Here is a 16,738-nt window from a genome sequence, read left to right as displayed (position 1 = left end):
TGTAAGTTTTAAAGTATGTTACACAAAATAAAAAAGTTAAAGTATGTTACTTTTTCATACAATTTGTTCCTCTTTAAATGAATTTTTAAAATAATGAACAAGAACAAAGATCTCTAATTTAAATAATTCTTTTAAGATTTAATTTGGAAAAGGAAAATGATTTTTAAATTCCTTTCCACGGATGAAAATTGAATTTATTATTTTTATTTAAAAAAAATATATTGGACGATAAAAGTATGAAAAAATTAACGTTGAGATATTAAAAATAATGAACCTCTTAGATTTGGGTAGAGTCTTTTATGGACGAGACCGCTCGTTAGACCCTATTCGTCCCATCCACTAAAAAAGCAGGTTTGAACAACTATTTTATAACATATCAGACTGAGTTGTAAAAATTAATAGACGGACATGGATAATACGAACCAAATTTGGACAGGCTCGTTCGACCCATTAATATATTATAATCAACTTTTTCTGATCAACAATTATATTTTATAAATAAATTTAAAAGTTATAAGAATTAACACCTAAATATGGTGACTATTTAAAAAGAAAACTTAAAAACATAATTACAATGTTCCCAGTTCCCACTTATTTTACATATTTTATATAAATTTTGTGTAAGAATAAATTATATGAAAAAATAACGTATTTTAATTTGATTCATATTTTAGGTAATATATTTTTAAAATTTCTATTTTGATATCTAAGATGTAAAGTTTTAAACATTTAAGTACCCGAGTACTGGGTAATGGTAACCGGTTAATGTCTCAACCGGTTATCCAAATATTTAAATGTTTAAAACTTTACATTTTAGGTACCAAAATGAAAGTTTTGAAATATGTTACCCAAATTACTTTTTTATACAACTTTTCCTCCAACTAAATGATAAATCTCTCTATTTGTATAACTTTGGAATTAAATAAAATAACAACAAATAATTAAAATGTCAATTTAATTTATAATATAAAAAACTCCATGTCAACTCCATAAATCATTCATGACTCTTATTTAATTTCATATTTTAAAAAATAAATAAATAAACCCAATTTGAATGGCATGCACGTCTACCGTAAAACCCCATAACAGATATTCAAAGATGGGTTTCTTTCTTTGTTTAAGCACACCTACCCGACAGGCTCTTTATAAAGTTGGAATGTTGAGTTTATGCAGAAGCAGAAGGTGAAACAATCATTACTCTACAGAAATCATCATCGTCTTTTTGACTTTTAGCAACTGGGTTTGTCTTTTTTGATTCAGATGTTCTCGGATTTATGATCAGACAGTTGCAATTTCTTCGAAAATAAGTGTTGATGATGAGAATTGAAGAATTAGAAAGAGCGATAAGATGATTTGTTACGGACTTATGGTTATTAAGAGGGAATTGTTTCAAATTTCGAAAATTGATCAACGAAAAGGTGAAAAATCCCATAAAGGATTGAATCTATTTCTCTTTGGTGTTTATTATGAACGAATCTGTCGAACACTTATTATGCACTCCAACTGTTTGTTTTTATGCCAAGCCGAACTACAGACTGTATGTATGATTATGAACACTTATTGTGCACACCAACTGTTTGTTTTTATGCAGGACTGAACTTCAAACTTTTTGTATAAAAAGAGGTGCGGGAATGAAGAAATTAGAGGATTTAGAAGAGATATCTGATTTGGGTTTTGATTCATCACCAATTTCTTCAGTGGATCATGATCAATCACCCACAGTGGATTCATCTTGCAGTGTTAATTCTTTTGCTTACTATAGAACTAACTCAGAGACTTCAGCTTTTTCTGAGCTATTAACAGATGATTCTAATAGCTGTTCGTCGGAGATACAATCTCCGGTATGCTGGCCAGCCACTGGAAGATCACCTTTCCGGCCAGCCCTTTCGAGATTTGGACGAATCAGGCATAACCACAAGCTACAGAAGGACGATAAGCTCGATGATCAGAAACCTACCGATTTAGGTGAGTTTTTATTGCAATTCTATTAGTTTATTTACAACATTTTTTTACAAATTCTTCATGAAATAATGTTGCCTAATTTAAGTACTAATTAGAGATGCAAGAAAAAAGCCCAAGCCCGACCTGAAAAATCCCGGGCCTAGTGAGCCTGAAGCCCAATCAGGCAGAAATTTTGGGGTCAAGCTTGAAAAAGCACGACCTGGAAAACCCAGTTAAGCTCGAAAAAGCCCGATTGGTCCCTTTTTCAACCCAAAGCCCGCCTGTTCCAGGCCTGAGAAAGCCCAGGCCTTTTCTTTGCTCACTGATTAGGGCTTGGAAGTCCTAGGTCCACGCCTAACTTTTGTATCTCTATTGACTATTGTAAGTCTTCAGATTTCACCACATAAGTACTTTTACGGGCTTTTTTGAATTTATTGGTTATTTCATAAAAGTCCTTATAATCAAGTTACATTGCTGATTGAAAAGTAACAAAGATATAATGTAATCCCAAATTCAAAGATATTATATTAATAACTATATCGTTTTCTTTGTCAAGAATGATATGTGCTTAAATGGGACCCATTAAAGTCCTCTAAGACCGGTTAGGACCAACTTACACCAAATATGACCAATTAAAGTCTTCTAAGACCGATCATGACCCATTTAGACCAAATATGACTTATTAAAGCCCACCAAGACCGATTATGACCCACTTATGCCAAATATGATGCATTAAAGTCCACTAAGACCTATTATGGCCCACTTAGACCAAATATGACCCATTTAAAGCCATGATCGATTATGACCAACCGAGACGAAATATGTCCCATTAGAGCCCCTAAGACTGATTATGACCATCAAGCCAACCAAGACCGATTATGATTCATTTAGAGCAAATATTACCCGTTAAGGCTCACTATGATCGACCCCTTGCCTTACCGAGGTTCTTGCAAAAACTCCCCCTTATATCACATATAAACAAATCTTGAAAACGAATGATGAGTTATGCATTTTCCAGTTAAATATTGGGTGAAATTTTCTTTGAACAGAGCTTGAAATGACGAGAGAAAGATTTTCGAAGCTTTTGCTGGGGGAGGATATGTCTGGCAACGGTAAAGGAGTTTCAACCGCAGTTACCATCTCTAATGCTATAACAAACCTTTATGGTATGTACTTTTTTCCTCCAAGGTATTTATTTACCATAGCTAATTAACCTTGAAGGTTAGCTCAACTGACAAATAAGAGCATCTCCAACAGATTCTTCGAAACGGAGAAAATAGAGATTTTAGGTGTTTTTTTGCTCCAACAGATTCTTTAGAACTTTCTCCAAAATGGGGACAGTAGGAGAAAAGGAAATTTTCTACAAATGTAGAGAATTCCCTAAAAATGATTACCTATACGTGAAAAATAATATTTTATTATTTCCACCAATAAAAAGTCTTTGAAATTAAATATCTAGGAGAGAGAAATAATATTTTATTAAATAGATCAAAGATTTTAATATATAACTGATGTTATAATCTCTAAAATAGAGTATCGGTTGGAGATGAATGTAATATTTTTGGAGATTTTGATTTTTGACCCTCCTAAAATTTGGAGAATCTGTTGGAGATGCTCAATAGGCTAGGCACTAGTATTTTTTTTGCTGTTACCCCCTCTGTCTTAAGATAAAGAGTAAATTAAGTTTTTCATCCATGTGGCTTGTTAAAAATTGCGATTTTCGTCTGTGTGGTTTAGAAATTGCGGTTTTTGTCCCTATGGTTTGTAATTCGTTACTATTTTCGTTCTTATGATTTAAAATTTATAGTTATTTCAGTCCCTTTGGTTACAATTATTTACAGTTTTCGTCCCCTGTACTTAAACGTATGAATTAGTCCAGAGATAAAATAGCAATAAATTACAAACTATAGGGATGGAAATTGCAATTTCTAAACCATATGGACAAAAATCGAAATTGTTAACAAACCACATCAGTGTTAAAAAAGGCACGCCATGACGTGAGCCATGGCGTAATATGGCGCAAGACGTGTCTCCGCCGTTACGAAATGGCCCATGACGTTTCTGTAAGGTGTGGCTCACGCCATGGCGCCTTGAGACGTGCCGTAGCGCGCGTTTTTTATAAGACGTGCTTTTTTCAACAAAAAAAATTATTTTTTATATTTTTTGTGTTTTTACACTTTTAGCTTTAGATTTACATTTTTATAGATTTATCTAAGCACATCACTCACAGTTTCACAGATTCATAGATGTAATGGACTCACGATTAAAACGAAGTTATAAAATTACTTTTATAAGTTCTATTTTAAATATTTAATCAAAAACAATATTTATAATAATAATGTATATGATTTTTCTTCTTCTAATAATAATTATCTGATTAGATAATATATATATATATATATATATATATAACATATATGTAAATATATAGTTCTAAATATGACATATAAATTTGCCGCCTTATGTCACGCCTTGAAAAACGTCGTGTTCTCGCCGTGGCTTGTAAGGCTTGAGGCTTGACTACCCGGTGGTTGGACGAAAAATCTTAATTTACTCCAAAATAAATGTCCTTAATGAAAAAGGCACATAGTTTTGGGAATGTGTAATTATTTTACTTTTTAATTAACTAAATTGACAATTTTACCCATAAACACAAGAGAGTAACGAATTTCTTATTTCATAATCAAGGATAGAATTGGAAAATAGACACTTTTGAAATTGGACACTTATTTACCAAAGATAGAAACAAGGACATTTATTTTGGGACAGAGAGAGTATATTCAGGGTCCGTGGGATTAATTGAGGTGTGTGTGTAAGCTGGCCAGACACTCATGGTTAAAAAAAAAGATATATCTAATTCGTGCGTTGTTGTCTTTAATTGATGTTTTTTTTGTATATTTCAATCTTTGTACATTGTAGTTTCTATGTTTGGGCAGCACCAAAGGTTAGAACCATTGGATCCCGATAAGAAGACCATGTGGAAAAGGGAAATGACTTGCTTATTATCCGTATGTGATTACATTGTCGAATTCATCCCGGCTTCACGAAGATTAAAGAATGGAGCATCCGTGGAGGTACAGATTCTAAATACTTGGTTTTTTTATTGCAAACTAACCATCGTTCTTGTGAAAATGCTAAAAAAGGACACCGTAGTTTGCAAGAATGAGCAATCATGGATAAATTATGGGAACATAAACGTAGAAAAGAACCATGGTTTTGTTATTTTTTTTATCCAAAATCCTTCATTCTTGGTTTTGCATTTACGTTTTTAACGGTTTGTTTGATATTAACCTTTTGGGTAGCTCAACCGGTAAGACATTGGGATTGCTCCCCTGATGTCAACGTCACAAGAGGTTTGTGTAGCTGCTAACTTTAGGGCCCATGCAAACTGGGGCCTGGACACCCACAGCTATAAAAAGCAAAAGAAATTGTTCGAAATTGCTTGTTCTTGCAAATGATGGTGTTCTTTTTTCAAGAAAGCACTACAACAAAATTTAGGTTTATAGGACGCCAAAAATGATTAAGTGTCCCAATAGGCTGTTTTATAGGTTCAAATGATAAAGCGTCCTATCTAGAGAGTGGTGCAATAAGTTTATAGAACATTTTTGGGCATCTTAACAAGCTTTTTAGATTAATAATAGAACATCGTATTTGCTATTTTATAGGACATTATTTGAAGAGTTACCTTATAAAAACAAGTGTCCTATAAAAGGATATGTTTATAGGATACTTCTCAAAAGTGTCCTATAAAATAGCTAATAAACACTTTCTTTCTAAAATGTTCTAAATAAATTGTTAAGACGCGCAACAACGTCTTATAAACTTATTAGAAAACTCTTAGATACGACGCTTTGTTATTGGTCCTATAAACTTAAGTCCTATAAAACAATCTATTAGACATTGTTGGCGTCCCACAAACCCGATCTTGTTGTAGTGACAATCGTTACTTTGCAATAAAATCCGATACGTGATGGTACAAAAGTTTATCGTTCATGATTTTTATGCATCTTCCGTTTATGATGGGGTCTGTTTACGTCGTTTTCAGATGATGATTAGCCAGCCGAGGTCTGACATAGAGATCAACCTTCCCGCGCTAATTAAGCTCGATGCATTGCTCCTAGTAAGGCTATTTCTCGCTCTTCTTGAAAACACCTATTTAGTCGAAGGATTATTTTCCTCAATCGTTTTAACAAAGTTTCAAATTTTGACGAAGGGGACAATAAACTTGACATCCATGTCATCAAATGCTACAAGATCATCACGTTACTGGTCAAAATTGGTTAAAAAGATAGGAAATTCTGAAACTTGGTTACGCTAAATATAAATTTGTAACTTTGTTATATAGATTGAGAGAAAAAAGTTAGTTACGCTAAATAGGAACTATGGTTGTTTGGTTGGTTTTCCATTAAATCTTGTATGGATAAAGTTGTTGTGTGAATTAATATGTCTGTATAGATTGAGAAAGTTTTTGTTGGAAGGTTTTTTTCCATAGATGGAACGAGTGTGGTTTTTAATTGGATGGGACAGGTTTGGAAAAAAACTTGACTTTCTGCATAAAGCTTTCCTCTAGAAACTGAATAATCCACTTTCTATATCATTAAGCCACTACCAAACAATCATGTATAACCGACCGAATAAGCTACGAGTCCCATTAAGCCCATTAAGCTGCTAACAAACATGTCCTAAGACAAGCTAGTTGCAATTTGATGCATTTTGCTACTAAAAATCAATCACCGACTCCTTTAAACCGTATCCTCTGTTTCTTTGTAGGAAACATTGGAGAGTTTCCAAGAAACGGAATTTTGGTATGAGGAACAAGGAAGCATGTTGGGAAACTCACGTACCGGATCATTCCGGAAAGTTCCTCAGCCTCAGAGAAAAGAAGAGAAATGGTGGCTGCCACGGCCTTGTGTTTCCACTGGCGGCCTTTCGGACACCGCCAAGAAGCATTTGAGACAAAAGCGTGACTCGGCAAATCAAATACACAAAGCCGCAATGGCTATCAACAGTAGCATTCTTTCCGATATGGAAATCCCGCGTACGTATACCGCTTCCCTTCCTAAGGTTCGGCTCTCATTCGACACTTTTTTGTAGTAATTAATTTCGAACGGTCATACTTGTCTTTTTGTCGTAGTCGGCTAGCAGATTCTGCTTTCCATCTATATGCTCAAAGTGGATTTTAACTCCAGTGCCTGTAACATCATCTTCAAATTTCATCTACCTAACCCTTGATGACTTGTTGCTATTGGTTTTATTATGAAAACTTAGTAAACCAACCATAATAGTTACTAAAATACCTGAACATCTATACTTATATTATAGAACATTTAGGTAAAAGTCTTAAAAACAACTTATTAAGCTGTTTAGTAATGCAGAAACCAGATCAAACCAAACAAACCCAGTATATCCCATCAGAATGTAGGGTTTAGGGTGGGTAAGATGTGCATAAACCTTACCTCGGTCCCACGAGACAGAGAGGTTTCCGAGAATACCATCGGCATGCATAAAGCTCCCCCGTAGAAGCTTACTGGATAAGACACTTTTTATATTATTACGTCGCATGGTAGTTGAGAAATAAGTTGTGAGTCTCATTAAGCTCATTAAGCTGCTAACAAATAAGCTGTAATTACTACATAACTTCTGAATATTTTTGTAAGTTGTGTTTTTGCAATTGAAGTTTTTTCTGAAGCTTTTTTCTTTGTTTTCAGAGTGGAAGAACAAGTGTAGGAGATAAAATATACAAATACATGACTTCCACAAACACATTCTCCCCTGAATACCTTCTTGATTGTCTCAACATAAGTTCGGAATACGAAGCGCTCGAATTAGCCGATGGTATAGAGGCCTCGATGTTCACATGGCGGCAAAAAGCGTGCTTGAACTATCCGAAATCATCATGGGAGATGATTAAAGAACACTCGGAGGACGACAAGAACGTGGTGCTAGCCGAAAGAGCCGATATTTTGTTGTTCAGCTTAAAACGACAGTTCCCCGGACTAGCGCAAACGACACTGGACACGAGCAAGATCCAGTACAATAAAGTAAGTTTTTGAAACTTGTCGCATGTTGGTTTAGAGATGGTATACTTGCACAAATAGATGCAAGTCGAGTTTAGCAACTCCAGTGTCAGAGTTACAATTCTTTTGGGGACTCTGGATCCTTGTGGGCCCCAAGCACAGTTGGTTTTGGGTGGTATAAGAGTTCGAGTCTAACAATCCCGATGTGAGAGTTAGAACTTTTTGTGGATTGGGCTAAAGGGCACCGGTCTTTTAAGCCCCACCACCTGGAGGGCCATTGTTATACTACCTGATTTGTCTATCACATGATGCTCTTGGGATAAAGATGGCCAAAATGGGCCTGACCCGCCCGGGACCAGTTACGCTTTTTATGAAAATTCAAGGCCCGACCCTAGACTGGTTATACATAGGCCCGATTTAAAAAAGATTAAGTTTTTATAAATTATATATCAAGTTTTTCAAGATTTCTACAAGATTTTTAGGGTTTTTTTTTTATATCAAAACTTCAATCTTTTAAAGTTTTTAAGTGTTCCAATACTAAATTTCAAAAATTGTAATTATATAAATATTTATAATTTTTTTGTGTGAAAAAGATTTAAAGTGTATTTGAATGACCCAATTAGAGATTTCAAAGTGTATTTCAATGAGATTTATACAAAAAGAAAAATCTTCAAACAAGATTTTTTATATGTTTAAAATTGAATTTTAGGAAGAAAAAAAAAGTTGAGACCGATTTGGGCCCAACCCAGGACCGGGACCAATTCTAGGGACCGAGTTTTATACATGGAGAATGGGGCAGGTATTTTTGGTCGAAATCGGGACCAGGACCGGTTACAAAAGGAAAATCATGGATCGGGATTGATTTGGGCCTGGTCAGGGCCGATTTTTTACCATCTCTACTTGGGGATGGGTGCTATGGTCTATAACTCAAGGTTGTCGGTTACAAAGCTTGTTTTGCACAAACATTTAAATGAACATGAAATGTTGATTTTTCGCAAATCTTTGTCTAAAATCCCGCATTTTACAACTTCAGTGTTTCTTTCTACAAGAACAATGATTCATTTGCAATTAAAAGTCAAGCACGATGAGTTGACACACTTCTGTTCAAAACATTTAGTACTTGTAAACTGTAGCGTTTTTAACCCTTTTTTCTTACAAAAACAAATTTTCCGATGAACAGTCAACTACATGTACAATGGTTTAAAAAGTCAACCATCCCGATATTTTAACACTTCAACTTTGAATTGTAGGATGTGGGACAAGCCATATTGGAAAGCTACTCAAGGGTTTTGGAAGGTTTGGCCTTCAATATTGTTAGTTGGATTGAAGATGTTTTGTTTGTAGATAAATCCATAAGAAACCAAGAACTTGGAACTTCTTCTTTGATTAACTGATACGGTCGTTGAGTCTGTTCCTCGTTACTCATCAGTTCGTGTCTTCTTAGGATCATCAGAGGTTTGTTCGGTTGTTAATTTCGGAGCTCCATATGATTATCGAGGTATAGTTTGCTCCCCATTGGTCATCGTTCTAGTCTTTTTAGGGCCACTCGAGATTTGTCTGGCTATTAACTTCAGAGCTTCATGGGATTTCGAGATGTAGTTTGCTCCTCATTAGTCATCAGTTCTAGTCTTTTTAGGCCACTGGAGATTTGTCTGACTGTTAACTTCAGAGCCCTACAAAATGATCATTTTGCTCCACATTAGTCATCAATTCTACTCTTTTTAGGGCCACTAGAGATTGGAGATCTGTTTGAGTTGAAAATCTCATTGGATTATCGAGATGCACATAAACTGGCCCAAAAACTCATGGTTATTATAAAAATATAAAACTACTTCTTGTAGCAACCATTAACAAAGCCATTATATCTTGATAGGCTACAACTTGCCTTCATGCTTGAATGACTTGTACTTGATGCATTACAAGTTGTACATTATATCTATATCTAATATATATGGATTGGAACTTTTTTTCATCATACATCAGTCAATGAACCACTTCTAAGCCTTAAAGGAGTAATGGGTTTCTTTGATGATGGTGTTGGAAAGGACTTGAGAGCTTCAATCTTTACTTTGCATTTCTCATAGTCCCCTTTGTTTTCTTCCAAGCATTTCTTTAAAGCTTCATTGACATCACCTCCTCCTCCGCCGCCACCATTGCTGCCGCCGCTGCTACCGCCACCACCATTCTTTACCTTCTCTGAACCACCATCGACACCTTCCATTCTTGCCCCAAACTAAGGAACCCCAAAATGGTTGGGAACAAGGAATCAAGAAATCTTTATATGTTTCCTCTTTTAGACACCCTGAAAACGAATCAAAATCAAGAATTGTGATTATGGGTTCCTCAAAAAGAATATAGAATCATCAAAAAATCAAGAATTTGGAACATGGGTTCTCAAAAGATTTTGGGATTCATACCAAAATTCAATTTGAAACATTGGTTTTCACAAGAAAACTAGAACTCATATTTGAAGAGTAACAAAAACACCATTTGGGATCATTGATTTCCCCCAAAAAGATTGCAATTTGTTACTAAAAATCATGAACTTTGGACATTTTTTCTCAAAAGATTTAGAATTCATACAAAAAAAATCAAGAATTTGAAGTAATTGCTTCCCAAGAAAAGTAAAGTCATCTTTAGAAATGGCATTTGGGACCATCTATATTCCAAAAAGAAGTTACAATTTTGTATTAAAAAAGCATTCAATGCAATGGGGTTTCTGAAAACATATAGAAGAATTGTTTCTTAAGAACACAAAAATAATTACATCCGCCATCAGTTTAACCACAAGGGTGGCGTCTGATTGTTTTGAACTTAGGCTCCAAAGGTCAAAAGTGCCGGGAGGTCACAAGTTCAAATCGAAGGAGGAATAAAAAGCTTTTGTTGATACGGAGATTCAAATGCGATGACTAGGTGGTCGGCCTACGATTAATCTCGCATAGCGGATTAGATATCCAGGTTAATAAAAAAACAATTTACAGAAATTGTGTTAAAATTCAAGAAGTGGGAGCATTTTGTCACAAAAACAAGAAACTACATATCAAAATTTGCAACAAAAAATGCAAGTGAAAATCAAGAAATTTTCTTGAAATTGTTTTGAAATGAAAATTGGGAACAAAGGGTATTCATGGAAAGATTTTTTATTCATTTATAAGTTTCCTAAAAGACAAATGAAAAAACAAGAAACTACAACGCTTCATTGGCCGAAAGATATTTTCGTAAACAGAAAACTCTCGGTATTCATTCATGAACTATCTGTCAGATATCTCGATTCAATTGCAACTGAAATTCAACAACGACCACCAATGATTTCTCTTGGAATTCTTCTGAAACCAAAATTGGGAACAAAAGGGTTTTTCAAGAAACAATTTCATTTTATTTTTATTAATTTTCCCAAATAAGAAATTGAAAAAAACAAAAAACTCTCATTCATAAATTCCAATACAAATTCAAGCAAAAGTAAGAAGATTTTCTTGAAATTCTTCTTGAAATCAAAATTGGGGAAAAGGGTTTTTCAAGAAACCATTTGTTCATAATTTTCCCAAACAACAAATGGAATTAAAATCCATAAATTGCAAAAAGAAAGCAAATGAAAAATCAAGAAATGGTATCTCTTTGAAATCAAGATTGGAGAAACGGGTTTTTCAGCGTTAAGAACGTACGCTGGTTTTAAGAACGAGTGATTGTCTGTTCATGATTCCCGAACAACAAATTGAATATATCGCAACAAAAATACAAACGAAAGATCAAGAACAACAATCAAATGATACCTCTTGAAATTCTTATGAGTTGATAATAGGGGAAAAAAGGGTTTTTCAAGAAGCAATTTCATTCATAATTTTGCTGAAAAATGGAAGAGGACTTACCCAACAATGAGTCATTGTATTTACACACAGAAAGAAAGAAAGAAAGAAAGAAAGAGAGATATAGGATTTATGTTTATAGATGAAGAGTAAATTACAGTTTTCATCCCTATAGTTTGTTAAAAATTATGATTTTCGTTCTTGTGATTTAGATATTATAGTTTTTGTCCTTATAATTTGTAAATCATTGTTGTTTTTGTTTTTATAATTTATAAATTATTATTGTTTCAGTCTTTGTGGTTTACAATTCTTTACTATTTTGGTCCCTTGTACTTAAAAATGTATGAATTAGTTTAGAAACGAAAATAACAATAAATTACAAACCATAAGGATGAAAATCTCAATATATAAACTATAGGGACGAAAATTGTAATTTTTAATAAAAAATAGGGACGAAAAATTTAATTTACTCATAGATGACTGAATGGAAGCTGCATTTTTCAACTGCTCCGCTCCAAAGAGGAGTGACGATGAATTTTTGTCGTTTTACTAAGAATATGTTGTGGTGGAGCGGGGCCTACCGTAACTCCCCCTGTGACTACTCCTTGCTGAAGTATTTCATGACTTGACTTGATTGATCAATTGATGGATTGGACGGACGGATGGCCACTCTAAATCATCATAGGAAAGGTAAAAAAAATTCTTAGAAAAAGGTGAAAAAGTTAGTTTATTTCTTTTAAAAAAAATTAATTAAAATAGTGGTTTTCAATTATTTGAATCGGAGTTTTTTGTTTACCTTTTAATAGTTTTTATTAAGAGGTAGTCTCTGAATCGTTAAGAGGTGAATCTTGTTTGACAAAAAAAATTCTTTTTAATTGTTTTAAAACCCTCTGAATGATTTTATATTTTGGGTCTCCCTTAATCATTCAGTGCTCTAATTTTATTATAAACAATTATCAAATAATTATATTTCATTTTGCACTATATGATGAGAGTATATTAATCATTCTGACGACTTAATCATTCTGTACCAAATCATTCGACAACCGTCAAACTAAAGATGGCCAAACGTAACCGGCCCGGCCCGTAACTGACGGAGGCCCGGAACCGAGCCCGGCTCAAGACCGTAACCGACCGGGACCGGTGGTAACCGGTTATGGACCGGCGGTTACAAACCGGTTATTGTTTTTTAGAAAATCTTGGACCGGAACCGGTTACGAAACCGGTTATGGGCCCGGCCCGGTCCAGTCAATGCAAAAAGTCAAAACGTATTTATAAAGTGTATTCTTAAATGTATATAACAAAACGTATCTATAAAGTTAAACATATATAACAAAACGTATTTATAAAATTAAACCGTATTTTTAAAGTGTATTCTTAAATGTATATAACAAAACGTATTTATAAAATTAAACGTATATAACAAAACGTATTTATAAAATTAAAACGTATATATATATATATATATAATATATAACAAAACGTATTTATAATAAAACATATTTATAATAAAACATATTAAAAATAACATATTTCAAAGATATTAATAACATATTATAAATTTATTAATTACCAAAAAGATATAAAAAAGTAAAAAAAAAAAAAATTCAAAGGACCGGCCGTAACCGGTTATGGGACCGGAACCGGGACCGGCCGGCTTAACCGGTTATGGGAAAGCTTGACCGGTTATAGAGTTTTTCATCGGGACCGGAACCGGGACCGGTTATAGAGGGACCGGTTATGAGCGGTTTTTGTCGCGATTAGGACCGGCCGTAACCGGTTAAGGCCCGGCCCGGGACCTATTTTTGGCCATCTCTACGTCAAACAGCCCCTTATTCTCTCTTAATATTTTAAAAATTTTACTACTTTTGCAAGTGAAAGCTCTTCAACTTGCGAATGGATCAAAGTGAAAGAAAAAGTTTTTGAACTAATTATGTACATGTGGGGATCAAATATGTAAATTAGATATAAGTGTTGGGACTAATTTACAGATATGGTCCTTATAATTGCGGACCTGGTTCAAAAACTTATTCTTTTTTTTAACTTTGGCCTCTTTGCAAATTGAAGAGTTGTGGTAGTTACATTTTTAAAATACAGGAAGAGAAATGGTTAAAAGATGAAATCAAAGCTTAAAAATGACTATTTTAAATAATTTTCAAAAAAAAAAATCAATATAATACTAAAAATAAAAAACTATAGAAAAATTGTATTAAACTCCAACAACTACTCTATTTTAATAATTTTATCATTAACTATATATTTAATATATTTAATAAAATAATATTTGTCTCCCCTAAACACTTACTTTCAATGTCTCATATGGTTGAATTCCGATGAAAAAGGGAAGTTATTGAGAGGAATGTAAGAAGAGATCTACACCTTTGGTTTACTTTTAATTGAATGTCAACAATAATTAGGTGTACCGAGATGCACCAGATCAATTACCTTATAAAATGTAATTCATGGGTGGATGTGGGATTAAAAGTGATCAAGGGCTCAGATTTCTTCTTACACTTCTCACTATGAGTTCCTTTCTCTCAGTTACATATGAAGTTATAGCATAGCTGTTGAGAAAAAAATATACCATAAATCTCCAATTTTATCATTTTAGCATAGCTGTTGAAGATACTTTTATAAATAAAAAGTGTAGTGTCTTTCAAGAACTACCATTGGAGAAAGTTCTTATAAGAGCATCCGTGGTCATAAACCTGTTTAGAGGTTCATGACTTTGTCAGATCAGTTTTTATTCTCTACCACATCAGTCGTTCAAGAATTACCATTAAGAAAGTTTTTATAGGAGCATCCATGGTCATGAACCTGTTTAGAAGTTCATGATTTTGTCAGATCAGTTTTTATTCTCGGCTACATCCGTTTCTCTTTCCTGCACATTTCATAAACCTTTCATCTTCAATCATGAACAGATTCATAGTTTATATGATAAAGAATTATTATAATAAAAATTAAATAATAAAATTATTTAATTAAATTACAATAAATTAAATGATAATTACTAAAATCTACAACAAATTAGAAAAATAAATTTAAACAAAACAAAACAGAAATTCTAATTTTATTTATTAATTATTATGAAAGGGGGCCCCACCATTTATGAACGAAGAAACAGTTCGTAAAGAGGAACAGATTCCTTCTACTTGGTTGTCTATTGGTCCTATTTTAAAGGCTAAGTTTATCCAGTCATATTATCTTACTAAATAAATAAATATGATAAGGATTAAGAATCTTATTCGATAAGAGTGAGACATAAAATAAGAGTCTTACTCGATAAGTGAAAGCGACGACTCTTGCCACGGTAAGAACTTATTGGATAAATTATTGCATATTGTATTGTTTTTGTGGACTAAAGTCTTACCCGATAAGTAAGTAATAATGTTGAATTTTATCGTTAAACACTTATCAGGTAAGTTTTCTGTAAACGACCCCTTAGTATGTTCTAAAATAATTGTTCAATTTGTAATAGTAATTTTATAGGAGTCCAAATAATTGTCCATGTTTTTATCTCATTTTGTCATAAAATCAATATACTTTTTAAAGAAATATGTTTCTGCTTTCAAATTATACCAGTAAATGTCCATTACGTTGTGTTTAATGCAGGGATATGATTGGACTAAACTAAATTAGTGGTTTCTATGGTATTCAGTGCAAATAATATAGGATTTCACGAGTTGTTTATATAGTAATCTGGTCAATTGAACATGACAGAACAAATTTGGAAACGTCCGAATCAATTTTCAAGTGGGGTTTATTGTTTTTTATATCATATTATGGTTTCAAATGAAATAAATGTCTAAATAAATATAATTAGGCAAAATGTGCGAAACTTTTACAAATTTTCTTATTATAGTGTTGTACTTTCAGTTTTTCTTATTACAGCAATATACTTTCAATAAATATTTTTTATTAGGGCATCGTACTTTCAAAAACTTACTCGTTATAACATTGAGTAACCTTTTAAATTTAATTTACCCATTATATCAAGTTTCTTTTCTTACTCACCTTATCGTCCACGTAGGTTGTTCACATGTACGATAGTGCTGACATGACATTTATTACTATAACATTATACTTTCAAAATTACTTTATTATAACATCATCAATTTCTATTACAGCATTGTACCTTTAATTTTAATAGTTTTTATCATTTAAACATTGTAAATTTAATCAAATATGTTTACTAAAAATTATAATATCAGAAATTAAACATGTTCACAAAAGATCATTATTTCACGAATAAAAATATTTATAAAATATCATTCTTTCATCGAGCTCTTCGTAAATTTCATGGTTTACTTTGTAATGCCTAAACAAGTGGAACATCTTTTCAAAAAGAAAAAACTCATCCTATTCACGTTCGTCTAACAATACCATACCCGATAGGTGTGTCCAATATATTAGAAGATGGTACGATAGTGGATTCATAATTTAGTCTAAGGGGCCGTTTACCAAACGCTTATCCAGGTAAGTGCTTACCAAGTCATGTTACCTCACCAGATGAATATGATAAGAACCAAGAATCTTACCCGGTAAGAAGGATACAAGGACCAAGACCGGTAAGTGAGGACGACAACTCCTACCACGGTAAGCGCTTACCGGGTAAATTATTTCATACGATTATCATTTTGATGGACTAAAATTTTACCCGGTAAGTAAATGATAAAAGTTAAATTTTACCAATAAACATTTACCGGATAAGTATTTGATAAACGACCCCTAATATGTTTTTGTCATTAATAATGCTTCTTGTGTTGTTTTGTGCAATTCATTTCGCACCAATTTTTGCAATATTTCACCGATTTTCAATTAAAGGAATAACAAGCAATGTCATTGTTTTTTTAATAACCAACCATTAATCACATCCGTAGAATCATCGACTATTTATTAGATACCTATCGGGTAAAGCGTATACAGGCAAAAATCATCATCCTCACTTACCTTTTCAGATAAATTCCCAGCCATCAA

General features: G+C 33.2%; 1 protein-coding gene across 1 annotated transcript; it reads left to right on the top strand.

Moving 5' to 3' along the window:
* The first annotated feature begins 1,142 nt into the window (after positions 1-1,142).
* On the top strand, positions 1,143-9,569 carry LOC112529762 (rop guanine nucleotide exchange factor 3-like). Its single transcript, XM_025141153.1, has 8 exons — positions 1,143-1,418; positions 1,592-1,965; positions 2,991-3,107; positions 4,861-5,015; positions 5,987-6,061; positions 6,712-7,005; positions 7,650-7,982; positions 9,209-9,569. Exons 2-8 carry the CDS (start codon positions 1,632-1,634, stop codon positions 9,350-9,352), a joined length of 1,452 nt encoding a protein of 483 aa, XP_024996921.1. The 5' UTR covers positions 1,143-1,418; positions 1,592-1,631; the 3' UTR covers positions 9,353-9,569.
* The last annotated feature ends 7,169 nt before the right edge of the window (positions 9,570-16,738 follow it).

Source organism: Cynara cardunculus (genome assembly GCF_001531365.2).
Source record: "Cynara cardunculus var. scolymus isolate 2C chromosome LG 16, CcrdV1, whole genome shotgun sequence".
NCBI lineage: Eukaryota > Viridiplantae > Streptophyta > Magnoliopsida > Asterales > Asteraceae > Cynara > Cynara cardunculus.
This window is presented reverse-complemented; position numbering and strand designations above follow the sequence as displayed.